Genomic DNA, 27,867 nt, shown 5'->3' on the forward strand with positions numbered 1-27,867 from the left:
AGTCAGGTTACAAAACCAAAGCTGAGCTCCAAAAACAACCCAAACAGTCAGGACTTGAACCTCCATTACGTCGCGACGAATGGGGTTTGACAAGTTCTGCAGTGTTGACAGTTCCGATCCGTTTTGGGTGAGTTTTTTCTCCCGACCTTCGTGGTTTTCGCTTTTTCTCAAAAACTCTGTGCAGTTGTTGTTATGCTGTTGCTACCGGCATTTGCTGATAGACCTACATTTCCCCGCCGGTGCCAATGCCAACGACATTCCTGCGTAACAGTAGCCCGGCTTCACCGAATAACCGGCTTAACTACTTCACTGTGTGCACCGTGTCCCCGTGCTGCTTCAATAGGGAGCACGCGCTGCACCGCCGTGTCCCCGACTATGTACCGTTATCAAATTCACTGTTGCGCTGTCACCCCGACACTTAAAAAGAGGCTCCCGTGTCACGTTAGCTCACATCATGTCAAGGTAGAGTAGGGGAACGGTTTTGAGACTGGTATTTGAGTCACGGGGCCCCCGGTAATGTCCGAACCGTCGGCAGTCGTCCCTCACCGGCCACCTGCGGTCAAGTGAGCAGGTTGTGATGCTTGTCTATTCCGTGTGTTACGGTACGGATGCTTGGTCAAAAAAAGATGAAGAAAGAACCATTTTTCAAATCTTTGCTTACAGCTCACTTATATATATATATATATATATATATATATATATATATATATATATATATTATAAAAGTTACCTCAAATTACATTATGAAATATTGATATTGTATCAAATAATCATCTTTGAGCTACCATACAAATATTTCCATCAGAATCAGGTTTGTTGCCAAGTCATTTGCATTTGGAATTTGCCTTGATTTGACAGTGCTTAGAGTTCCGAGTTTCATTATTAGGTGAGCTGGAAATTTTGAAGTATTACTGTGCAGTTTCTGAGAAATGTAAAGGGAAAGTCACCTTAAATTACATTATAAAACATTGATATTGATTCTCTCATAACTATTATTTATTTTCATGTGAATTTGCCGTTATTTTTTTTTAGAAACTTCCATAAAACCTATTTAGGCTTTTCTTTTTCCATTTAAAATGAGGTGTTCAGTGGCAGAGCTTGGTCCTACCTGCTGATCAGGCGGAGATCAGACAAAGGAACCTCTGAAATAAGAAGTAGTCATGACGTCATTTGAATTGTGCGCTGGTGCCAGTTCTGTTGCAGTAATTGGAGAGGACATGGCAAGTCCTGTTACAACCCATCATATCTGTGTAGCTTCACTGACTGAAAATTGCTTCCACACACACAAAAAAAGAAGAGGCATTGTGATGTTGACTGATTGTGGTTTTTATCTCAACCTGCATGTGTGTTTTCCTTGTTATTAGTCTCCAAACAGGACAAGGCTCTGCTGCAGCAGATGCATATAAGCCCCTGCTTGGTCCAAGATAGCCACTACAACATCACACACGCCCTAACAGGGCAGGTCCAACCTGTCATCAATAGAGCTGGATACTGTTAGCCCTCCTGAATATTGGTTAACATCATTAACAGTTTGATAGTTGCTTACTTATTGATAACACTTATGGTCTATTACAATCAATTGCATGTAGAATATTCCCAGAGTGATGCCATGACTCTTGTTTGTTTTTGAGGCTCCTTTGTTCAGACCCTGGCGCTGGGTCTTGCACTGGCTGAATTTGAGTTGCTGAAGCTGCCAAAATAGGTTCTGCAAATGTGTTGTTTTTCCAGCGTGCGAGTGTGTGATGTTATGGGCACGTGAGGCATTTCAGAGCAGAGATGCATTTCACACCATGGACAGATTGATGTCAGATGTATGGGTCACTTCAAACATGAACAGTCTTTGCAAAAAGATAAGAACTGGGGGAAAATGAAGCTGAGCATTAAGCTCTGTAATGATCACATACAGTAGCTTAACATTGTTGTGACACTGATGTGGGATCTCTGCCTGCTGTCCTCCAAGCACCATCAATGTTAGCGACTGTGTCGTAACAAGCAAGCTGGTTATATGGTTGCCATGCTTCTGTCAGTGTTTTGGTGTTACTCTGCCCCTAGTGGCCAAAATTGAACATTGCCGTTTCCAAAGGTAGCTGCATCAAACAGAAAAGCATTGTTTCACTCTCTTGCTCTGGTTGAAAAGTTCATATGTGACCAGAATTGGGCTCTTGTGTGAGGACATATTAAGGACATAAGGACATATTCCAGCTGACATTCAGTTACTCAGGCAGTCTCTTTTAATAGCATCTGAATAATGTATTTTTTTTTCTTAATCTAATCTCTAACAGGATTGGAACCGTACTTGGCACACTGATAACCCAGACCTCACACAGTGCTTCCAGAACACTGTCCTGGTGTGGCTGCCATGCCTCTACCTCTGGATCTGTGCTCCGATCTACCTCATCTACCTCCGGAGCCATGACCGTGGCTACATATGTATGAGTCACCTCAACAAAGCTAAAACTGTGGGTGACCCCTCATGATTTTGGGATTTCATTTTCTTATTCCTGCTCTCCATCTAAATCTTCTTCTTTGTCTCATTGGTTATTGACACAGAGCAAAACTAATTCATCCTTCATACAGGAGGTGTGTGTATCAAGCTCAAGTTATAAATAGAAAATAAGTGTTTTGTATAAGGTGTTCTCTGACCACGTCGGAAATTAAAATAGTTTATAGTTATTGAACTATCCCACTGGAATAGTGAAAACCAGGCCCACCTAATTCTAACATTGAAAGATGTAGCTGTTTTCAACGCTATTCAACCATTTAGAAAACCCTTTGAATGAAGCATACTGACAGCTTAACATTGGTCAACTGATTAGGTGTTCAACCTTCACATTACAGTATAAGTTCCCAGCTGCAATGACGGTGCAGAGAGCCCAGATGCGTAAGACCCAGAAATGCTGACCAATTAAAGTGGACTGGGCTTTTTCAGGAGGGGGGCTTAAAGTACCAGTCTGTAGGATTTAGTGGCATCTAACAGGGAAGATTTATATTGCAACCAACTGAAACCTCTCCCTTTAGCCAAGCGTTGTACTGAAGTAGCTAATGCAAAAATGAAATTGCCCTGTCTAGAGCCAGTGTTTGGTTTTGCCCTCCTGGGTTACTGTAGGAACATGGTGGTCCAATGTTCGGAGGGAGGAGCCCGCTCTGTACAGTATGTAGGTATATATAAATGGCTCATCGTAAGGTAAAGAAAACGATTCACAACAAACACACTGGACCTTTGAAAGAGACATGTGCTGGAGTGTTTCAGACTGAATAAGGGCTCCAGTATACTTAAAAAAAAACATAATAACACATAGGAGTGACTAATGACTAACACAGTACACACCATGATATTGTAATTGCAGCGTGGGAAAAAAAGAGCTCTCACTCTAACAATAATACATGAATCGTATTTTGTTAGTAAAGGCTACAGGTTTAAATCTTCTTCCCCCCACAGGCTGTTGGCCTTCTGCTGTGGATTATCTGCTGGTCAGATGTTTTCTATTCTTTCTGGGAAAGAAGTCATGGCAGCAGTGTTCCTGCACCCGTCCTCCTCGTCAGCCCTACCTTACTGGGCCTCACCATGGTGAGAGTTTATCTTTCTCATTTATATAAACAGAATCTCCTTAAATGAAAACCTATGACCTTTTTTCAAATTATAATCGAAGTGTTTTGGATCTTAGATGTTCTTAGTGTAGTTTTAGTTATGTAAATGTATTTTATTTTATTTCATGGAAAATGAATAATTGAGTTTAGATGTGACTCTGTTTCAGTTTTATTTGGAAGCACATTGTAAAGAGCATGAAATGCAAAGAGCACTACAAGGTTCCTTTGTGTAGCTCAAAACAAACAGTGGATTATGAGATGCAGTTATCTTTGCACCTTAACGACAGTGCAGAAAGGTTTGAACAACCACACAAATGCAACTGAATGCAGTCCATCGACGGTGGGACTGTTAAAGGTTGCAGCCCATTCCTTCTTAACATAAGTCCATTTCCATAGCAGCAGATTAAACAGACATCCTCCTTTCTAGCAACATACTCCTTCTCCCCTAATGGAGTCCCACGGTGTTCCCAGGCCTGATGGGAATTGTGATCATTAGTGAGCTTTAAGTACTGACTTTCTTGCTATTGGAAGAACTCTTGAAACAACAGAGGAAGTAGTAGAAGTAGTATTTGTATGTTTTGTCAAGTCTGGTTTCTAATGTGTTTAAATGTGTTTTTGCTCCAGTTGCTGGCCACCATGTTAATCCAGTATGAACGAATGAAAGGGGTACAGTCGTCTGGAGTTATGCTGATCTTCTGGCTGCTGGCACTGCTCTGTGCCACAGTCACCTTCAGGTCCAAGATCTTCCAGGCCCTGGAACAGGTTAGTCTTGAACGATCAGGACACATGTTATTCAGAAGAGACACTAATTATAGCAAACACACCTCAAACAAAGCAATATCTTACACCAGCAAGTTCCATGGTTGTAAAGCTTTTTGTTTTTTATCGTAGCCGTCCACGGTGAGTGTATGGAGGTACACAACCTTCTATATCTACTATGCTCTGCTGCTGGTTTCTCTGTTCCTGTCCAGCCTGACGGACCAGCCTCCCCTCTTCTCCCAGGCCGTCAAAGACTCGGTGAGAACACCCCACACTGTAAATTTTTTCTTCTGTTCCTCTCTTTTAAGTTGGTCACTCTGTCACTGAGATACCTTGACTTATGTCAATAATACAACACCTAAAAAACCTTTTTGACACAATAAATAACTAGGCAGGGTAGCAAAGGAGGAGATTGTGTGTGCATTTATGTGAAACACAGCAATGTAAAAATAATTAGAAAAAAAGAACGGCTCTCTGCTAATCGATTGCCATCGTTCGAGTTAAAAAGCCGGTCAATGGATTTGGTTCATTCGCGTTGGTCACAGCTCTAGCAGAAATGTCTTGTGGGTCTAACTGTAATGTGTTTGTCTTCAGAATCCCTGCCCCGAGCCTGGAGCTTCTTTCCTCTCCAGAATAACCTTCTGGTGGATCACCAGGTAAGCAGAACATTAAATCCCAGCTGTGTGGATGTGGGTACAGACAGTGCAGTCTAATGACAACTTGATGCACAATTTAATTTAGACTCTTTGAGAGCTCTGCACTGGATTTATCTAACTGCTGAAGCCGCATATAAACTTCAGATATACTTTGGAATATATTTTTACGAAGACTGTGGATTTTTCCCCCCTTCACCTCCATTGGGAGTTGTTAGGAAGGGAGCTTTTAATTGCCAGTATGAACAGGAGGAGTGATTACAGCAAGCAAAACCTGTTTTAATTTACATATGTGCATGTGAGTATTGTCTTAAGACAGACGTGATAATTTGTGAGTCAATCCTTTAAGTCTTAAAACACTCATCCAAAATCTGGTCACGATATCGGCTTTGACAAAATAATATTTACGTAGCATTTGATTATCATTTCAAACAAGTTTTAGGTCATGATTGTTTTCACTGTTGTCATTGAGTGGACAGCATCATTTCATTTTAAGAAACTTTGAAATGGAGTGTGGTGTCAGACAGAAACAGTTCTCATGTTGGAGCTGAGGCTTATGGGTTTTTTTAGATAATTTTTTGCCAGTTTTTAAGCCTTTATTATATAGAAAAGACAGGAAATGGGGTGAGAGGGAGAGGACATGCAGCAAAGGCCTCGAGGACTTTCAGCCTCTTTGGATGAAACGACTGCTCTAACCACTGTGCCACTGTGGTTTTTAAATCTTTTCCCCCACAGTGTTAAGTTGCCTCTGCTATTGAAACAGATGTCCACAGACTTTTTTTTCCTCTGGTGAAAGTGCTACAAAATTACTTCCACTTAAAGTCTTTATTGTTCTAATTTTCATTTCATTTATTTCTAAGGACAACCCACATTAATCCACATTGCTGTGAAGTGTTAGTGATTATTCTATTTTTAGTTTAAAGTCTTCTGTTTTATGTGTCTTGTTCCTCAGTGGTAAAAAACCATGTGGAAAAATCTAAATTAAAAAACGGAAAAGGTCAGTCGACCCATCTGGTTGTGTGCACACTCCTACATGGATGAAATGTTGTGTTATGGTTTTCAGCAACTGTGCCTGTGAGACAGAGAAAACACGAGAAGCAGTGTTCTTGACTTGTCTCTAAATGTTTGTAGCAGGCAGGTTATCAAGTGTGCACTTTACTAACTGGATAGAGGAGCACACTGAGGGCCACTTCACATCAGCATTAGAAACCCACTGGCCTTTGTTTTCTTTTTCCTTTTTTCTCATGACCCTGCTGTGTTTGTCTCAGATTGAACTTCTCAACCCTTTGTATCGTATCACTGCACTGAAATGCTTCGCTGCTCCTCCGTTCCCTCTCGTCTCTACCAGGATGATAGCGACGGGCTTCAAGCGTCCACTGGAGGAGAAGGACCTGTGGTCTTTGAACACTGAGGACCGCTCCCAGAGAGTGGTTCCACAGCTGGTGCGCCGCTGGAACACAGAGTGCCAAAAGGTCAAAAGGTCAGGAGCTCGGAAGGAACGATTAATGCAAGAAAACATAAAGAAATGTTCGACATTGTTACCCTGGTAACACTACACCTGCCAGATGTCCATCAGATTTGATGTACAGAGAAACAGGAATGGTTTGCTTTCCTTTGTTTAATATAGGTGTTGATAAGAAGTAAGCAGCTTCAGTCGGTCTCAGCTAACCTGTCATAACAAACTCATCATATCTGTCTTTTTTTTTCTTCTTCTTTTTTACAATAATGTGATTTTATGTGGAAATTACATTTTGCACTCCAGGTTTTAAGGTCCACTAAGTGAAGAAAAACATCACACAAATCAGTTCTGACTCTTATGGACATGAGGGCGTATTAGGGCCAAGTATGAAAAAAAAAAACACATTTACCCGGAAGAGGGGGTAATATTTTAAGAAACAAGTCCCAGATTTATGAGATTAAATTGGCAAATCTACTGGAAAACAGTCACAGTTTTACAAGATTAAAAAGTAGAAAATCTTTGAGAAAAAAGTTGCAGATTTTTGCAGAGTGATTCATTTTCTGATCTAAATTGTTTTCCTTCCTCTGTTTATGACCGAAGAATATTAGTTTTTCAAAGTTTACTCAAGTTCAGACAAAACAAAAAGTTCTCTCAAGGCTAGACTCTCCCATCAACAAAGTATTTTATTTAGCATATTTAGTTAAAGCTGTCTGACCTCACCTTCCATTACCTTGTTTCAGGACGGAGCAGAAAACGTTGTACTCTCCCAAGCGGATCCCGCACAGTGAGAAAAAAGAGGGCCGAGCTGTGGAAGAGTCTGAAATCTTGATTGTAAAATCCCAGAAAACAAAGGAGCCGTCCCTGTTCTGGGCACTGTGCCTAACCTTCGGGCCCTACTTCCTCATCTCCTGCGTCTATAAGATCATCCAGGACGTCCTCATGTTCGTTGGGCCTGAGATCCTCCGGTGAGAATATATAAATATCAAGGCATAAACTCATTTTTTTCGTTTCTTGTTAGCAGGTTCGATGTTGGTCATAAGTGTGCTGATGTTTCAACGTTTTTCATTAGCAACCTGTACTTTCTTGTCTTGTGGTAGTGTCACCTTTGAAAAATGTTGGCACAGCAACAAGGAAATAGTTGCTCAGAGTAATGAATCAGTGTGAGTAAAAACCTTGTTACAAAGACATCTGAGGTAACCTGTATGTGCTTTATTAAGGCACTAATAACCAGCATCTGTTTTTGACTGAGCAGAGTCTATTTGATGGCCCTTTTTTGTCCTTTGACCATCATGTCCTGGAGTAAGATGTTACTTCTCAAACCTGCTTCTGTGATCATGACTTTTGCCAAAAAACTTGGACAAACTGAACACACCATTTGGTTTGGTCTTTGTGAGGCTGGACACAGGAACTGGTGATGACTCATCTGTAGACTAGACAGTATGGACAGTCCTATAATCAGCACCACCATTTTCCTAACTGTGACAAAGTTAAAAAGCAGATGAACAACAGTTTGTTGGTGACCCAATGTAAACATGTACCCAATATTGACTTTCCTAACTTGATCCCATCCAGGCTGCTGATTCGCTTCGTCAATAACTCCAGCGCCCCCTCCTGGCACGGATTCTTCTACACCTCTCTGCTCTTCTTCTGCACCTGCGTGCAGTCGCTGATCCTGCAGAAGTACTTTCATGTTTGTTTTGTCTCAGGCATGCGTCTGCGTACTGCCATCATCGGAGCCGTCTATAGAAAGGTACGGACACATCAAAAGCTAAGTCATTTCAGAATTTTTCTCTCTGCTTATGGTAAAGACTATGGAAACATGATAAACAATAACAAAGGGAACTAAATAACAAACAGTAAAGTGGATTAGTCCAGGTATTGCTCACTCCTTCCTCTGTTTCCACCTTGGAATACATTCAAAGTAAATTCAAAGTCGATTAAAACTTACAGTGAGACATTCTTTAGTGAATGGCTGCATTATTCTCCTGGTCAGTTGTGTGAATGCTTTGGTTGGACTCTAAGCTTTGTGGGGACTTTTCCCTCCCCGAATCTGCTCTTTCAGGCCTTGGTTATAAGCAGCGAAGCACGCCGCACCTCCACAGTGGGAGAGATCGTCAACCTGATGTCAGTGGACGCTCAGCGCTTCATGGATCTTATCACTTACATCAACATGATATGGTCCGCCCCTCTGCAGGTGGTGCTGGCCCTCTACTTTCTCTGGCAGGTAGGGTTACAGAGCAACTATAAACTCACCCAGATCCAATTTCACTCTAACCAACAACGGCTCCATGTTGAAGTAGTTTCACATGAGCAGACCTTGGACTGCCAACAAAAACACTCGCAGCCTGCAGTAATGGGTCAATGTCATGGGTCAAGTTCAGCTTTGGTGGGATGTTATGCAGGGGTTAGTTCTGAATCCGAGCCACCAGAAAGAACGTAGAACTACATGAAACTAGACTGAACAATAATTAAAGCAATTCTTACCTTTCTGGCATTTCGCATAGCACTTGGTAAAAATTTGAACATGAACGCCTCCCTTTCAAAGTCAAGCCAACCTTCTCAAACACAGCAGATTAGCACAAGCAGCCATGCAAGAGCCTTGCTGAGGTAAAATATAATCCAGTCCTGACAACATTCAGTGTTCACTTTGGTTGGTAACAATTCGGTTGATATTAAAACCATTTTGTGATTGACTTTGCGGACAGCTGTTGAGAGGTCACATTTTTCTGCCTCTGTCGCAGCTGTATAAGCTGTATATGTATTGTACGGTATGTATGTGGGGGTAACAGAGAAAGGTATCTGTAACCACATCAATGTGAATGAGCACGCTGGTGTATACACAAACGATGTTAGCAAAACAGGAAAATATTGTCTAATGTGTTTTTATTGTTTGTTTGTTTTTTAATCTGCTGCTGTGCAGAACCTGGGTCCGTCCGTGCTGGCTGGAGTGGCTGTGATGGTTCTGATGGTTCCTATTAATGCCGTCATCGCCATGAAAACCAAAACCTACCAGGTGGGACTTTTTCCGCAGACACACTGTCGAGGCTAAGCCCAAGCTTTATGCCCCTGAGGAGAATAATTGGCACACTTTTTACCTTGTTTGATCAATTAAGTCCAAGTCGTATTTGCAATTAAAACCATCGGTGGCATTTCTTTCTTTCAATTCTTTGTGGTTTCTCCAGTGTGGAGAAGATGTCGCTCCCCTGTGGTGTGTGCACGATCAAAAACTGTATGTGCTTCCAGGTAGCACCCGAGGCACCGAAGATCAGTTCCTGTTTATGCTGAGAGCACTAATTGGCTCTAACAAACAAATTGTCCCATAAATCTTCACTCTCCTCTCTTAAAGCTATATAGAACTTTGATAGCCTTTCTAATGTGCAGATGGCTCAAAGACCTTTGGATGGTGTTAGGTCGTGTATTGTGTGACAGTGAGGCCATTGTTAGTGTTGTTTTTTTGTTTTCATTCATTTGTAGCATCATGTGTCATATTTGTGCCTTATTTTGTGCATGTGTGTGTTGAGCAGGTGGCTCAGATGAAGAGTAAGGACAGTCGCATTAAGCTGATGAACGAGATGCTGAATGGTATCAAGGTGCTGAAGCTGTACGCCTGGGAGCTGGCCTTCAAGGACAAGGTGTCAGAAATCCGTGAGAGTGAGCTGCAGGTGCTGAAGAAGGCCGCCTACCTTGGTGCGGTGTCCACCTTCACCTGGATCTGTGCACCTTTCCTGGTGAGTCCGACAAAGGTCACTCAAACACCACAATGAACAAAGGAAGTGCATAGTTTCTTTCCTCTCATCCTCTGGACATGGCGTCTTGTTACAGACACGACAAGATCACAGATATCATGGTGTTTCAAATTCAAAACAAGATCAGGGTTCCTACACATTCTGGAAAACATGATTGATTAAAATGACCAAATATCCTGGAAATAATCTGTGTTGTCTTAGGGAAAATTGTAATTGTATTTTAGCCCCTCACACAAGTCGCCTACTTAAACCTTGGTGTGTTTTAAGTTTTAAATTGTTTGGTAGGATGAGCTGCAGCATGTGACACTTCAAAGTGTGTTTACTAGACACAAAGCGGAGTGCTACCTTGTCATTTCAGCTCCCACGCCAGTTAATCTGAGGACCAGAACAGACTTACAGCTATTTTTTTTCACAGTCAAGTCTGTATTTTTCAAGTCCAGGGTTAAATGTGTCAATACTGCTGGGAACTTATGACTGTTTGTGAGCAGGCGCTGGGTCCCCACGTGCCTGTAAAAGTCAAGGAATTAATGAAATCCTTCAAAGTTTTGGAAAACTCTTGGGATTTTGTTATGTGTAGTGAAATTTAATTACTATAATTTTCCATGGATAACCTTTCACGTAATGTTACATAACATGTAACTATAAATGTCACCACACACACACACACACACACACACACACACACACACACACACACACACACACACACACACACACACACACACACACACACACACACACACACACACACACACACACACACACACTGGAAGCACATACAGTTTTTGATCGTGCACACACCATAACATGTAACTATAAATGTTACATAACATTTTTTCTGTAGGTGTTGACGTGACGTGACGTGACTCTAACATGTGTTGATGCGTGACATCGTTTTGTTTACTGTCACCGATGTTTCTTCATTTTCTCCCTGCGTTCCGTCTCTCCCTCCTTGTAGGCCAGCTCGCTGAAACACGTTTGAATCTGACATGTCTGAACAATGTTGAGTATGTTGTATGTACTGTAGGCCACATACATCATTTCTGCATTATTTTTCAGACTTAGCTTGAGAAACGTGTTTATGATCAAATGCATTAAGAATACACACAGATTACAGTTATTCATTTCAAATTTATCTGCTGGATTGGAAGAGGTTGCTATTTATTTTAACATTGGCCCTTTAAAACTCTAAAATGTTTGGGAACCTTGTAAGCTCTTTGCTATATTTTCCCCCCTAAAAATCCGGGATAATGATTTCCTACAGAGTGGAAGCTGCACTTATGACTTTATCTATCTCATTTTCTGCAAATAAAAATCATGAGAATAAATTGAAAAAGGCTTTAATCTCATTAAGATCTCTCTCCCTCCTGCTGGGTCACGGTACAGGTTGCCCTGTCCACTTTCGCTGTGTACGTGTTGATTGACGAACATAACGTGCTCGATGCCCAGAAGGCCTTCGTGTCACTGGCGCTCTTCAACATCCTGCGTTTTCCTCTAAACATGCTGCCAATGGTCATCAGCAGCATGGTACAGGTTAGTTTGCCACCATTCACACACACTTGTGTCCAGTATTCCACTGTGTAGCATTGCCTTTCCTGTTTGATCTTCAGTTAGTACAAAATACGGTTTAATGGTGAATAACAGGACAAACTCAGTTACCTTTTTTTACTTGAATATATGTTTGTTCCAAGACAAATCTCCCAACTGTCCATACGTTCATAGAAGATCTTGTTACGGCATGTAGGCATGCATGGAGACGGTAATACCAAAAACTTAACATAACATGGTAACATTAGATACGCCCAGCTTTACATCTCACATGGTACAGAATCATTCATAATCACGGAAAAATTACGCGTGTAACCTCCAGTCAAGAAACTTGTCATGTTGATGAACCCTCTGGAGGTGTCGTTGGTTAATCAGCGAAACACCAGGGAAAAAGGGCGCCCACTTGACAACCCGAAGGATCCCATTACTCACTTGAATTCCACAGAGTCCCTTCTGTGTGAATGTATTGAGGGATATCAACACCTAGTCCTATACAACAGATCGGACACTCTTAAAAGTTTCTACCACACTGTGGTTGAGATTTATAAAACAGAATCAGGAGCACATGCTGCTCTATAAATGTGAAGAAAACAATGCATGTGCATATTTCTGTGTTTGTGCGTACACACAGTTTTCGTCATGAATCTAAACCGTTGCATGCATCTGTTCCTGCTGTTTGTGGGTTTTCTCCCCTCAATCTTCAGGCCAGCGTGTCTTTGAAGCGGCTGAGGGTGTTTCTTTCACACGAGGAGCTGCAGGAAGACAGCGTGGACCACAAAGCAGTAGCAGGCTGTGAGTTTTTACGTTCTGCTTTTCTTTCTTTCGCTTCGTCTGTTCGTCATGAATCTAAAACCGTTGCAACCCTCTTCTCTCAGAATTACTGATTATTTATTATTTTATTACTGACAATTTGTCCAAAAAAAGTTGTATATTTGCAACATAGCCCTCTGAATCAGAATCAAAGCTTGAGATGCCTTGATTTTCCCACCCCTAGTGCGCATATGGAGGTATTTCACACTATGCTATACTGATACAGCTCTTCTTTCTTCCTCCCAGCCCCTTACAGTGTCTCCATAGTGGATGGAGTTTTCTGCTGGGCCAGAGCTGAAGCACCAACACTCCAGAGGTATACATTCACCTAAATAAATGAATAAAAACAACAATAACAATTTAATGCTCAAAATACAGTCTTGCATACTTCATTTAAAAGAGAGTTCACTTGTGTTTGTCACACTCCCATCCTTTCCTGAAGACATGTCAATGCCAGCCAAAGCTAAAATTCTATTCAATTCAATTCCAAAAACTTTATTTGTCCCTGAGGGGCAATTAGGAGGCTTGTAGAGTAAAAAAGACGTGACAAACACAATACAACCATTCAAACAGACACTTTCTTCAGTACATCACATAACTAACTTTGAAAGCGAGAACATTGTAGATCTCAGCATCCTGAGTGAGTCAAATCTGGTGGATATCTACCAAAGTTACACTTATTTTAGTACAACATTTCCACAGCAAGGAAACCAGCCAGGCATCATTATGTCCTAAAACAAGTCCTCAACTGAGCATAAAAACAGCATTAGTTTCTTCTATTTTCTGTAGTTTTCCTAAAGAATTAAGAAATGGACCTGGTAATGAAAGTGGATTGAGTGTAATCTCCCTGTGTGTCTGCAGACTGAATGTGTTAATCCCAGAAGGCTCTCTGGTGGCCGTGGTGGGACACGTGGGTTCTGGAAAGTCCTCGCTGCTCTCCGCCCTGCTCGGAGAGATGGACAAACGGGAAGGAACTGTGGCTGTCAAGGTGAGCGCTCCGGCTCTCTCGCACCAACACACTGACAGGGCAAACTGAAGCTTCGCCGTCTGCTGCTGTTCCTAAAGTGCTCTGGATCTCAGAGTCAAATTTTATCATTTATAAACATAAACCAACATGCTAGATAGAGCTGCACTAACCAGTTTTAATATAGCACCTAATTTTACAAAAGTTCAAGTCTTGTGACAAAATGTATTCAGCATTGAGTGGTTGCACCTTGCTTACCAAGCTAGCTATTTGGCACTAGCAGTAGCTTAAGGGAAACTGCAGATTTTCAACTGACTTCATGTCACTACAGTACATGCGGATAAAGGGCCAGGAGCTTCCCGCTCCCCCGTCGGCACACCAGAGGATTTGCGTCAACAGGATGAAATCGATAAAAATGTTCCTCTTTAACGTTTAGCTTAGTGCAGCAAAAGCTCCACCGTCTTGTTTCAATAATGGTCACTTCTGGTTCAAAAGATGGCAATGGCCAAATGCCTATTTCTTGACTTCAAAAGGGTAGCCCACAAACCAATGGGTGACGTCACAGCTGCTTCCGTCCATTATTTTTCACAATCTATGAGGATACAAAGCAATAATGTTTAACACATGTGAGGAAGGGTTCTGTCTAAAAGCTGTTCCCAATACTGCACACCCATGGCCTGCGGGGACATTAAAGCAGAATGGCTCATCGTCTGGGGAGCAAGAATGTGCCCTGTCTGACTGCTCATCATCAACTACAAAAGTTCTGAAATTTACAATGTGTATTTTGCCGCGCAGGGTTCGGTGGCTTACGTTCCCCAGCAGGCCTGGATCCAGAACTCCCCACTGAAAGAAAACATAATGTTTGGACAGGAGAAAAGAGACGCCTGGTATCAGCGTGTGGTGGAGGCATGTGCCCTCCAGCCTGACCTTGAGATCCTTCCCGCTGGAGACGAGACAGAGATTGGAGAGAAGGTATTAACAGAGTCCATTTATCTGCAGAACGGTACAAATGTAGTCTCTCTGTGGATGTTGTCTGCATTTGGTGAACTAAAAATAAATTTGACTTCTGCAAGGTTTATAACACAATAGCATCATGGGTCAATTCCCAGTCCAGTCACAGGCCCGACCCTGGACACAAGGGACCCTCAACCTGCTGCATCCTCTCCGTTTTCAACCAAGAAGGCGTTTTTACCAGTTTGTCGATCATGCTTCATATGATCTCTTTTAACCCTTAACACATCCTCGTCTTGTTTCTATCCCTGGCTTTGTCTCTGTCGGCCTCTCTTCTGTGCAGGGAGTGAATCTGTCTGGAGGTCAGAAGCAGAGGGTGAGCTTGGCCAGGGCTGTCTACTGTGACCGCGCTGTCTACCTGCTGGATGACCCGCTGTCTGCCGTCGACGCTCACGTAGGAAAACACATCTTTGAGCAAGTCATCGGCCCACAGGGACTGCTGAAGGACAAGGTGTGTACGATTGAATTCTTCGGCAGCCTAAAGCACGATATGGAGGTTCAATGTAAGATAGCCGCATATACGTTCAATCTGCTGCTTATTGCCAATTATTCACACTGATTTATGTAGTTGTTATATACTGGAATGGCCTTGAATTAATATAGTTATGATTTACTGACTTGGTAATGGTACAGGTATTACCTTATAGAAAGCATGTTAAATGTGTGTGGGTTTGTGCAGACTCGCCTTCTGGTGACCCATGGATTGAGCTACCTGCCCCAGACCGACCTGATCCTGGTCATGGTGGAGGGAGAGATCACAGAGATGGGCTCCTACCAGCATCTCATGGCCACAGAGGGAGCCTTCGCTGAGTTTCTGCGAACATACGCTGCCGTCGAACACACTGACAACAATGGTGAGTGGTTGATCATATATGGAGCTAATTTCCTGCCAAAACTTAACAATCAAAACATGTTTTACAAACAGGGTTCTTATGGGTGCTGGAAATCCTTTTTTAAGGAGCTGTTGTTCAGGTTTTAAATGTGCTTAGATTCTTAATGAACTGCTTGAAACCGTTTGAAATGTAGGTAATATAGGGTGCCATGTCTACTTACAAACAGGTGACAGGTGTTTTCCTTTAACATGTCGTCCTTCTGTAGATTGCTGACATGAAACTTAATTTTTGTTGTTTATAGCACAATAACATCTGATTTTAATATTAATATATATTATATTATATTATATGTATATATATATATATATATATATATATATATATATATATATATATATATATATACTACCTTTATTTTTTATGGAATACAGCAAGAAAGTGTCAGACACTCAGTTAAAAAAGAAAACAAATCTCCGACAGGCAGAGACGCAACGCGAGTCCCATTCTACCAAACAGCACGTCTAAATGAACCCAAATTTACAGAACTCTGCTGAGTACAAACCGAAGTTAAAACAAACCTGATCTGCAGGTTTTGTTTTTACGTGCGTGCGTGCGTGCGTGCGTGCGTGCGTGCGTGTGTGTCGGAGGGGGACACAGCAGCGGAGCGGCGCTGTGACAAGCATATCACAGAAGGCAGACACAGTCCACTAATGAGGATTTTCATTCACTGGAGCATGGATATTGATGCGTATTACCCGTATCATACTCGTACTAGGCAAAAGTGTGTTATCCGTTAACTTGTTTCAGATGAGTATCCAGCTCATGTCTAATATTTATATATACAAACACTGGAGCAGGCCAAAGGGATGACCTCTCAGCGTTCAGAGAGAGGTTGGGCGTTCACAGTCTGTGATTTCAAGAAGATTGAAACTTTACAAGGACACAGATTCATTTAAGTCCCTCAAAAAGGCCGGTCTTCCACGTAAAACAAATGCACGAGAGGACAGGATTATGAGAAGACTCTCAATGGGGAATCAGTTCAGCACTGCAGCTGGAGTGGGTCTCCAGTTCAGTGCTGAAGAGGACAAGTATCTGTCTCTGCACACAGTGTCTCTAAGGAATTTGGACTGAAAGCCCACTCTGCAGTGACCAAACCTCTCATCAGCAGAAAGAATAAAAAGACTAGTCTTGCCTTTGCCGAGGAGCATGTTGTGTGGACAGAGGAGAACTGGTCCAGAGTGACTTCAGTGATGAGAGGACGTTCAGTTTATTTGTGTCTGATGGGAAACATTATGTCAGGCATCGGACTGGGGAAAGACTGAACCTAAAGTGTGTAAAGAAGTCAGTTCAATCTGGAGGAGGACGTGTCATGGTTTGGGGGATGTTTTCTATAGCAGGAGTTGGGCCTCTTGTTCAGCTACATGGCAGGTGAATGCAAATGTTTATGTGAACCTCCTTCAGCAACATGCAATACTTCACTGCAATTGTCTCCCAATCAGCTGCAACTTTAATGCAAGACAATGCCCCCTGTCATACTGCAAAACAGGTGAAGCAGTTCCTTAAAGCTAAGAATACTGAAACAATGAAATGGCCAGACCAGAGTCCAGATCTAAACCTCATAGAGAATCTCTGGAAAATCCTTGGTGACAAAGTAAAGTCTAAGAAACCCACTGCAGTTAGTGAAGTGTGGAAGAGACTGAGTCAGAATGGACCCAGATCGAACCAGAGCAGTGTGAGAAACTAGTGATGTCCTGTGGGTGCAGATGTGCTGAAGTCATTCAAGTCATTCATATATATATATATATATATATATATATATATATATATATGCTGAGGAGTCATAGTGCGGCCAGGAAAAAGGATTAGTAAATGCCAGCAGCAGTCAATTCAAAAGTCAAGAGCTAAGTATTACACTGTAATTCCATGTTACAAAATGTGAAACAAAACACTGGGAAGCTTCAGTTATTATACTTCATGCATGGAAGGGTTAATTGCAATGCTGAGAATGAAGAAATCTGCTCTATGAACATTAACAGTGTGTTGAATCTAATGTTTGATGCAGATTGTGTTCATTTTTTGTTTCCCTCTTAAATTTAGAACCTGCCCCAAATAGTGGAACCAAAGGAATAGAGAACGGCAGTGCAGCTGCTGTTGTTGGGTGAGTAACACTGGACAACAATAGAGCTCTATGGTACATAGAAATAAGATCAGGCTTTGGATACACACACAATACCTGTTAGGGGAGAGGATTGTTTGGCTCGGCACATGGGATTTTTGAACAATATAAATATTACAGAATGGGTCTCATGCAAAACATTTTTCATATTCTTATCGGAATCTTCTCAGACTTTTGTGTAACCAATGTTCTTCACTAACTTGTAGTAAACGGCTTGTTTTAGCTTGATGAATAAGAGCTGTTCAAGCGGAGCCAAATGTTCTTGAGATTTGATCATTTGTGACACAAATGACACACATCTGTTTTAACAAAGCAGTCCATGGCTAATATAAGAGGGGACTAACTCAGAGATATTAAACAAGATAACCTTCATACATATAACATGTGTTAGATGTTAGTAACATGTTATAGAAGTGGATACTACTGGCCAGAGGCCTGCATAAAGACCCTGCGGAGGCTGTCAGTCATTTTTTTAAGCTGCCTCCATGGAGACAAGAAAACTGTGACACAAAATATCTTTAAGATGACATTCCCAATATTCACTCAGAAACATTAATATAGCAGCAAATATTTTCTGTGTAAAGATATATTGGAGTAATGGCGTACTGAGCAGAGGATGAAGTCACTCTTCCCTCTGTGTGTCTGCTGTAATCCGAGCTGCTGTTCTTTGTCTGGGTAACCGTGCATGTTAGTGCATCTGAGTCCCTCCGCTTTTCCTCCTTACAACACATTCATGTAACACAAACTCAGTACTTCAGCTTTCTTAACTGCATCGGGGTCAGCTTCAGACACAAAAAACAGAATGCCTGTCGGGTTCAGGCCAGGTCCGGTTACTACTCTCTTGGAAAAATACGCCCAAGCCGTACTCTACTCTGACTCTCAAACTCTGGTGAGAGATGTATGCACCATGCAGGCAATCCTGGCCCGGACTCTGAATGGCGTGTATAGCCTCTTTAAACAGCTATTTTGTGGGTCATACAATATGGTCATTATCACCAGACTGTATTTCACCATGATATATACTAACTATTCATCTTATTGAAGCCCTGTGTTTCTTTGTATTGCTCCATGTGCAAGCAGCAGTCCGAGTGTCACCAGTGTGTCCAAACTGCCTGAGACGAGTAAAGAGGACAAGGTGCTGAGCAAGAAAGCCAAGGACCCCGATGTGGGCAAGCTGACAGAGGCTGATAAGGCCAGCACTGGACGGGTAGGTAGAGGCTTGACATGCTCAACCATAGATTTAAACAATATATTTCTGTGTGCTCAATCCCATTATCATATGTATGTCTCTGTGCAGCATGTGTTGGTCCCAACCACAGCCTGTTCCCAGCCAGTCTCCTGTCCCTCCCCAGGTCAAGCTGTCTGTGTTCTGTGCTTATCTGAAAGCCATCGGTGCGCTCCTGTCCTGCATCAGTCTGCTGATGTTCCTCGCCCTTCAACTGGTCTCCCTATTCTCCAACTACTGGCTGAGCCTGTGGACCGACGACCCCGTGGTCAATGGCACTCAGCCTACCAGACAGATGAGACTCGGGGTGTACGGTGCTCTCGGCCTGTCCCAGGGTGAGGAGGAGTGAGGGGAGAGAGGAGCAGATACATAATACAATATAACACAAGAACAGAACCAGACATTGTGCCAGTTAGCTTAAGGAAAGTAGAGATTCCAAAGAAAGTTGTTTTTATAATGCTCCTGATACCATTTGAATACAGTATGTCGCTGTATTTGCTTTGCAATGACTTCCAAGCTTTATTTTATACGGCCTTAGGGCGTGATCACATTGTCCTTTTGGCCGCGGCCAAAACCGGTTTTTCAGCTAAAGTCTAGTACCTTTAAGCCATGTGATAGAACCGCTCCGCGCATAACTGCGGCCAGCGGACCGTCCACGGCCCGCTTGAAAGAGGTGGGCTTTTTTTTCGACTGTTTTTGAATATTTTCTTCCGACCAAATCTGCAGTCTACCATTGTTGTTGTTGTTAAATATCCGCGCATGGTCCGTCCTTCTATTTACATGTCCGAACAGGCGGACATAACGCTACTGCCGTAGGGTTCGTGCTCGTGCTCGTACACGTGCGCACGCTCGTGCTCGTACATGTGCAAACGGCTCCACTAAAGCCCACCTATTTCAAGCGGGCCGTGGAGGGCCAGCTGGCCCCAGTTGAGCGCGGAGCGGGTGCGCTCACACTACTTAAAGGTACTAGTACTAGTGTGATCACGCTTAGTAACAGTTCCACCTCACCATCGGTCCAGGCTAATGAATCTCAAGTCTTATGTTTCGCCCTTCTTCCGAAGAATCAAAGCATTTTCAGTATTTTCAAATCCTACATCCATGATTTTGAACTGCAGAGAAACGTACACTGAGTATGGAGTTAACAGGAAGCAGATTGTCTGTGTTTTTAGGTGTGTTAGTATATCATATATTTCTGATGTGGAGCTAAAATGCTTGTGCGGATGGAGATTGTTTGAGTTATGAAACACTATTTTAGAACAAGGTCATAGTAGTGTGGATGTAGCCTAAGTTCAGTTGACACTTTTTTAAACACATCAATTCAAGTAAAACCTGCATACCGTAATCCTTTTCAGCTAAAGTAGGTACATTTATGTTACGGTAGCCCCGTGAGACCATCCTGACCCCCTGAGCTCCATTGTATTTTACACTCAGATCAGTCTGATAAAATCTGGAGCCATTCGCCAAGAGAACGTCCAACCAGCAGTGGTTTTGAGGTTTAAGAGGGACGCAACGAGAAGTTACTGTTCAGTGTAAACAACATGGCGGCTTCCGCGGATGAGATGAGCGCAGCTATCAAGAAACTTTTATCAGAATTAGAGAGTATTTATTTGATGAAAGAAGAGCAAAAAACAGCACTTGATTCTTTTCTCAGAGAAAAAAAATGCAAATATCTTTTACCGACATGTTTACTTTCTGAACTTTGCCTCGATGCTCTGTTCGCACGCCATATGCTTTGTTAGTCTAATAGACAGATGATTTATCCAATCAGCGGCCAGTATTTTCACCCCTTCCCAAAAGATCTCTAAACGACAGCTCCCAGATGGATATGCTGAGCAAATGCAACTCAAGCAAATCAATCCAATGTTAATATTAATGTTTTGGACCTTAATGTGTGGATATGTGTTTGAAATTCACACAGTATGTGCAAGTCATCTTACCCTATAACGATCACTGCTCTCTTGTAGGTGTGGCAGTCTTTGGTTACTCCCTTGCGACGTCCATCGGGGGCATCCTGGCGTCCCGCTTCCTCCACCAGTCCATGCTGTATGACGTCCTGCGCTCACCCATGTCCTTCTTTGAGCGAACCCCCAGCGGCAACCTGGTCAACCGATTTGCCAAAGAGATGGACACCATTGACTCAGTGATCCCCAGCATTATTAGGATGTTCATGGGCTCTTTGTTTAATGTGTTGGGTGGTTGTGTTATCATCCTGATCGCCACACCGCTGGTAGCTATAATCATTCCTGTTCTCGGACTGCTCTACTTTTTTGTGCAGGTTAGTTTGATATTACACAAAAAACAACTACTTTTTCCCTTCCTGTCATTAATTAGCAATACAGTTTGGTGACCAAAAATACAATATGTAAAAATGTCTACGTTCTTATGCTGTTCACCTAACGTTCTAATTCTCAAAAAAACATGTCACTGTCCTGCCACTTCTGGTAGCACTTTATTTCTGACTGCTTAACTGATGTGACGTCTCTGTCCAGAGGTTTTATGTGGCGTCTTCTCGCCAGCTGAAGCGTCTGGAGTCAGTAAGCCGCTCACCCATCTACACCCACTTCAATGAAACGCTGCTGGGCACCTCCGTCATCCGGGCCTTTGGTGAACAGCAGCGCTTCATCCGCGAGAGTGACCAGCGGGTTGACCACAACCAGAAGGCTTACTACCCCAGCATAGTAGCAAACAGGTTAGGGAGTCTGTTACTATTCACTCTTACTAAACATACTACCTGATGCGATAGTAAACTGGAAAACTGAAAAATTAAGAATCCTTTTAATCTCTTCTAATAGTGGTTCCTCGTTAGTTGCATTAAAGGTACCACTTAGTTCCTGCAATTTTCTTCTTTCCTCATTTTGTCTATAAATCTGTTTTTGTGTAGGTGGCTCGCTGTTCGCCTGGAGATGGTAGGAAACCTCATCGTGTCATTTGCTGCTTTATTTGCTGTCATAGCCAGAGAGAGCCTGAGTCCAGGCATCATGGGGCTGTCCATCTCCTACGCCCTGCAGGTACACACTCACTCTCACACCTTTGACTATTCCAGATCACAATTTATCCAGTGGCACAGATAAATAACTGGTTAGAAACCATTCTCTCACTCTCAACGGATCCTATAGAATGTATGTTTTTCTAGTTTATAATTACATAATGCAATATGACTGACATTGTATCACCTTTTCTATCGGTGCCTCTCTTGACCTTTTAGTAGATGAGCACCCTTTTGACGGTCCCGCCTCAATATTGGTTCTTTTAGATCCCAGCACTGACTGTCACTGTTAACAGTTCATCCTTCATCCTATGTGTATCTCATGTGGAGTCCCCCAAGGCTCGGTTCTTGCTCCCCTCCTATTTTCCATCTATACGCTTCTGCTAGGCAAAAATATTCAGAACTACAATATCTCATTTCACTCTTGGGCAGATGACAGGCAGCTCTACCTCCCCATCCAACCCACCAGATTGAACCTACTACCTTTGCTAAATGACTTGACGATATTAAAGGATGGATAGCGAATAACTTTCTGCAATTAAACGAAAACAGAGATCATATTGTCCCACCCAACACCGCTGTCCAATCCCTCAAACAGTTATCTTATCACATCAGACCCTATGGGCCTGGGAATGTTCTCATTCCCTATGAAAAAAGCTTGGAATTATAGTCTACTCAACTTTACTTTGATTTACAGGTTTACATAGTTGTCAAATGTAGCTTCTTCCAACCCCAAATCATATCTAAGAACATAACACATTATCACCTAAAGGTTTACGAAAAGTCATCCATTCTCTAATATATTCAAGACTTGATTATTACAACCATATCTATATTTACCACTTACAGCAGGTACAGAATAATCCAGTCACACTCCTTTTATGGCTTTTTTATTTCCGTACTAGCATTTTTGCACCGGCTCACTGTTCGGTATCTTCTTTGTCTTTAAAGCCCTGTATGTTCTTACCCCAAGCTATATTAGATAACTTCTATCCCCATACAGTACAGCTAGGCCCCTCAGATCTACAGATCAAGGGCTGTTAACCATCCCACAATCACGTCAAAAAGTTTTTGGATGACAGGGTCTTCTCAGTAGCTGCACTAAGAATCTGGAATAGTTATCCTGAAAATAAAAGAAAAGCAGAATCTCATGACTCATTTAAATGGTGTCTAAGACCCACTTGAATACCCCTGCAATGATCCTTGACATGATTTACATTCTACACTGATATGCATGAATGTCTGTTTGCGTGTTTATGTGTTCGTACATGTGTCTACAACTTGTGAACCAACTCTTTACATTTGAGTTTCTGTTTAAATTCCCTAATTGGCTTTCCTCTGTATCATGTGCAGCTGACTGCCTCTCTGACCTGGGTGGTGAGGATGTCCTCTGATGTGGAGACCAACATAGTGGCTGTGGAGAAAGTGAAAGAGTACAGTGACACTGAGAAAGAGGTAAAAGAAAATGTTAAAAAAAAAAAAAAAACTCCAGGGATATCGTTTTTGGAGGGGTTTACTTTAGGCATTTAGTAGTAAATGTACAGGAAACTTGATTTAGAATGAATTCCCCCCCATATCTATATATAGCCTTACCCAAGATATACCAAAGCATTTCAAGATTTATTCAAAAATAAACTAAAAGCTTTTTTACTGAAGTCCAGAGACCAGGATGGTGGTTTAATTAGATACTAATGAGATAATGTTGATGACTTCAAAACCACATACACATTCTGTAGGTTACTATGGAAACAGCAATGTGACACTGTAAAGTATCTTCCATATGTAGGAATTTATTCATAAGGACAAAACACATTAATCAGCGAGTGTCAGTGCCACTGTGCCAGTGCTGACCAGCTGGCTAATTTCCAACTGAAGTTCTTTGGCCAGATGTTTTTTACAGACAGAATGCAACAATACACTTTAAAGAAAGCACCAAAACAAGCATTCTCAAGACTGTGCAGAAGCCAGCAAAACATTAGTACAGTAATACATCAACAATGTCCACTATTCAGTACGTGCCATGTGCAAGCAGGCCACACGGAGGACAAAACACAGCCAAGCTGTACTGATTATAGCCGTTTTTGACACATGTATACATGCAGAACAGCAACAGGAAAAGGGACATAAATAAAATACAACAATCATGATGTTGATAAAACACCACGTTTATTTATTTTTAAATTCACTTGACAATTGAATGAAAACATGGCTATTGTTTCAGTTCTGGTTATTTGAATTTGTTTCCTCCTGACCACCAGGCAGAATGGAAACACGAGCCCTCCAGCCTCCCCCCAGGGTGGCCCACTAATGGCTGCATCGACATCAAAGGCCTCGGCCTGCGCTACCGCCAAGACCTGGATCTGGCCATACGCAACATCACCATTAACATCAACAGCGGAGAGAAGGTCCGTCTTTACATCACTACACTGAAGGCAGTGTCGATTTATAATGGTCTTTTTGATCCTGAATTGATGAGGGATTGTGTAACTGTATGTACATTACATCTGTGCTGATGTACGTATGTTTACAGTTCGTCTGTGGCCTCTAACATTTGCTGTTGCGTTTACCCGTAAGGTGGGGATTGTGGGGCGCACTGGAGCGGGGAAATCATCCCTGATGCTGGGCCTGTTCCGGATCATCGAGGCCGCTGAGGGTCACATCTTCATTGATGGAGTGGACATCGCTCAGCTGGGCCTCCATGAGCTTCGTTCCAGAATCACCATCATACCACAGGTCAGTATTATTATTATTATTATTATTGTTATTATTGTTTTAAGTTTATTTAAAAGCTTCGTTCCAGAATCACCATCATACCACAGGTCAGTATTATTATTATTATTATTATTATTATTATTATAGTTATTAGTTTATTTAAAAGCTTCGTTCCAGAATCATCGTCATACCGCAGGTCAGTGTAGAGGATGCAAGAGAACATGGATTTGTTCTGTTCTGCCAGGGACGGAAATTAATGCTAGCACCAGGTAAAGTTATACATTTTATCATTACTAGACACTGCACCGGTTATTCAGCTTATGTTATAAGAGCTGTACTCAAAACACTGGAGAGAAAAAAAGTGTACTCACAGGCCTTTACCAACGCTTTTTCAAAACATACAACCCAGAAAGTTAACTGCGTGCCAAATTAATCAGAGCACACAAGCTCATTTAAAAGGCTTTTTATGTTTATTTATGAAGTTCAGCGCAGTTCGGACTCCACATTAAACATACCAGGGCTACAATATATGACCTCCATCACACTTCACGAAGAACAACGAAGACAAAACAGAATCACCAGTCTGTTTGAACAGAATATTCTCTGGTCTAGCTCGGCTAAAAGTACAAAAACACTGAATCAGTCAGCATGTTAGTGTGTCGTTAACTACCTAGCCTATTTGTAATCGGTACACTACAGACAACGTTATCTTCACTTCAGCGGTAAACTGACTTCAGCAGTTTAGATGACAGACACTTGAATGTCCTGTTGTTATTACAGACATGTGAACTAACCACAGATACTTGCCTCGTTCATGGATTCACCACTGGTGTATGAAACTGCCTATAAAATTAATTTACTTATTAATCGGAAGCACAGTTCCTGAACATTCTGTCCCACTTCCACATACGACCCTCTCTCCTCTCCTCAGGACCCAGTGCTGTTTTCCGGCTCTCTGAGGATGAACCTGGACCCTTTCGACAGCTACTCTGATGAGGAAGTGTGGAGGGCTCTGGAGTATTCCCATCTCAAGAGCTTTGTGTCCGGCCTGCCAAACAAACTCAGCCATGAGTGTAGTGAAGGAGGAGAGAACCTCAGGTATGACTGCTTTATTAACAACCATTCAAACTACCAAAAACTTTATTACTTCAACTGCAGGGAGAACCAGGCTTTTGTTGGAATCAGGCTTGTATAAGACACATGAGTATCTTTACTGCTCATGCAAACTCAAAGGGTTACTTCCCCAATTTGAAACCAGCCCTGTGTCATGGCAGTGTGTGCAGATGAACAGGGTTTGGCTGCATCTCGGGGGACCTCCTATGATCCGGGATCAGTGACAGGCAACACTTCCTACAAAAAAGTATTAAGTTTTATTGAGGAAGCAGTAGGAGTAGAAGCAATTAGAGTTAATTTTCCTGGCCTTTATTAGGCGTTTCTTTTTGGCCCTTATTGGAAGGCTGGCTTCACAAATCATCAGTAAAGCCTCACATACCCTGAATGAATCATCCATACTGTATGTTTAAAGAATAGAATGTATATAACTACATGTTCAATATCTCCATCACAAGCTGAGTAATGCTTCACCTTCTCCGTAGCATTCATTCAGATGCAGTACACACTGTTAGCTTCCATCAACTTGTAAACATGCTACAAAGAGGAGCAAAAGCTATCTGATCTGACTCTGATTTAAAAACCTGTCCAGCAAGGACTTGGACCTGGGCCCATAAAAAAGGAAAAGCACCGTCATTTTGCAGATATGCCGCCTCTAGCTCGTTCAAGCACGTCTCTGTTTTCCCTCCAGTTTGGGTCAGCGGCAGCTTCTGTGCCTGGCCAGAGCTCTGCTGAGGAAGACAAAGATCCTGGTTCTAGATGAGGCCACAGCAGCTGTGGACATGGAGACAGACAACCTGATCCAGTCCACCATCCGCTCGCAGTTTGAGGACTGCACCGTCCTGACAATAGCTCATCGCCTTAACACCATCATGGACTACACCAGGTAGTGTACACTACACAAAAACAGTTGCCATTACAAAGTGCCTTACAGTCTATTATTAATGCCTATCTATTAACAACTGCGGACATTGTTGCCAATAATTCTGCTATCTTAGTAGTGTGGTGTTGGCATCACATATCAAGATAGTTACTTATGTATACTTCATGTCATGTTAAGATAACAAATGGATTCCCATATCATCTGGAGATGCCAAACATTAGTGCAGTCCGCTAAAATTTGAGACGATTTCAACTTTTGCAAAAACACAACCCAACATCACGCTGCAGGCAGTCATGTAACCGATGAACTCACTCATCAGTCTGTTTTGAGGCGGTGTGAGAGTTCTGTACAGTTAACTGTAAAACATCCTGTCTATATCACCTTCCCGATACCATTTCTGATGAATATATATTCTCAACTATATATGTGATATGATTGCTATCATTGTGTGTGGTTGGGCTTAGGTTAAACCTTTAAAACATGAACAAATACATCCAGAGAATTCATGCCAAAAAACCTTCTTTCATTATCTAGTTTGAGTTTAGTTGTTTAGTCAGTCATAATAGAAAAATAATATTAATACAGCATTTTTAGGCAGTATCTGAGGCATTTCTAATATCTGGTATCTGAACAACTCCATAAAGAACACAACAGCCAATCACCGGAGCTGCCTGAGGTTGTGTGAATGCGGCCTAATGGTGCGTTTGCACAAGCACGAGATAAACATTCATCTTCCGTTAGCTTCTCTCTCAAATTCTCTGCAAGCAAAGGGCCAAATAAAACAACCGGTGGCAGAGCAAACTTGTGTGCAGTTTAACTTTGAACTTTGACCAGCACCATATATCGCCTCAGCAGACAATGGTCTGTCGCCTGCATTCGGGTCTGTGTGACTGTGCCTTTACTACAAACACATGTACAGGTATATATTGTAGAAGTATGAGAAGCAGCTGTAGTACTGGTACTTCTTTGTGCTACTTGTGCAGAAATCATTTCATCAGTTTTCTGGCTCCTCTAGGGTCCTGGTGTTGGACAGGGGAGAGATGGCTGAGTTTGACTCCCCCTCCAATCTCATCGCTGAAAGAGGAGCCTTCTACAAGATGGCCAAGGACGCAGGGCTGGTCTAAAGCGGGATGTGGCTCACTTGTCCAGCTTCACGTCTGAGCACCTCCCAGCTCCTCTGGCTCCCTGCTGCGGAGGCCCAAGTTACAGAGGGAGAGAGAGGGAAAACAGGGGTATTGTTAAGCTTTAGAGTGTTTATTTAAGAAAGGGTGAGGACAACAGGTTTGGTTTGACCTGTTCCACCATACTTCTATGCCCCCTGTCCCCAACAGCCCTGCCTCTTCCTGTTAGGCCAGATCAGGTCTATGTACTCCCGGTTTCTTCCCACCCCTTTCACATTATTTT

At 42.3% G+C, this 27,867-nt stretch overlaps 1 protein-coding gene across 1 annotated transcript; it reads left to right on the forward strand.

Moving 5' to 3' along the window:
* abcc1 (ATP binding cassette subfamily C member 1 (ABCC1 blood group)) lies at window positions 1–27,867 on the forward strand. Its single transcript, XM_083931724.1, has 31 exons — window positions 1–127; window positions 2,283–2,459; window positions 3,440–3,568; window positions 4,213–4,350; window positions 4,480–4,605; window positions 4,942–5,003; window positions 6,349–6,480; window positions 7,200–7,424; window positions 8,032–8,209; window positions 8,522–8,683; window positions 9,380–9,472; window positions 9,984–10,187; window positions 11,592–11,738; window positions 12,458–12,545; window positions 12,810–12,879; window positions 13,425–13,551; window positions 14,323–14,499; window positions 14,822–14,989; window positions 15,218–15,392; window positions 17,469–17,529; window positions 18,628–18,754; window positions 18,900–19,107; window positions 20,737–21,047; window positions 21,262–21,461; window positions 21,654–21,780; window positions 23,112–23,213; window positions 24,017–24,163; window positions 24,333–24,491; window positions 25,402–25,568; window positions 26,272–26,466; window positions 27,479–27,867. Exons 1-31 carry the CDS (start codon window positions 80–82, stop codon window positions 27,585–27,587), a joined length of 4,539 nt encoding a protein of 1,512 aa, XP_083787850.1. The 5' UTR covers window positions 1–79; the 3' UTR covers window positions 27,588–27,867.

The sequence above is a fragment of the Echiichthys vipera genome (assembly GCF_963691815.1).
Source record: "Echiichthys vipera genome assembly, chromosome: 17".
Taxonomy (NCBI): Eukaryota; Metazoa; Chordata; class Actinopteri; order Perciformes; family Trachinidae; genus Echiichthys; species Echiichthys vipera.

Coding starts and splice junctions, on each gene's coding strand:
- abcc1 (XM_083931724.1), top strand. CDS start 80: ATGGGGTTTGACAAGTTCTGCAGTGTTGACAGTTCCGATCCGTTTTGG. Junction 12,880..13,424: donor GAAGCACCAACACTCCAGAG/GTATACATTCAC, acceptor GTGTGTCTGCAG/ACTGAATGTGTTAATCCCAG. Junction 17,530..18,627: donor AGTGCAGCTGCTGTTGTTGG/GTGAGTAACACT, acceptor ATGTGCAAGCAG/CAGTCCGAGTGTCACCAGTG.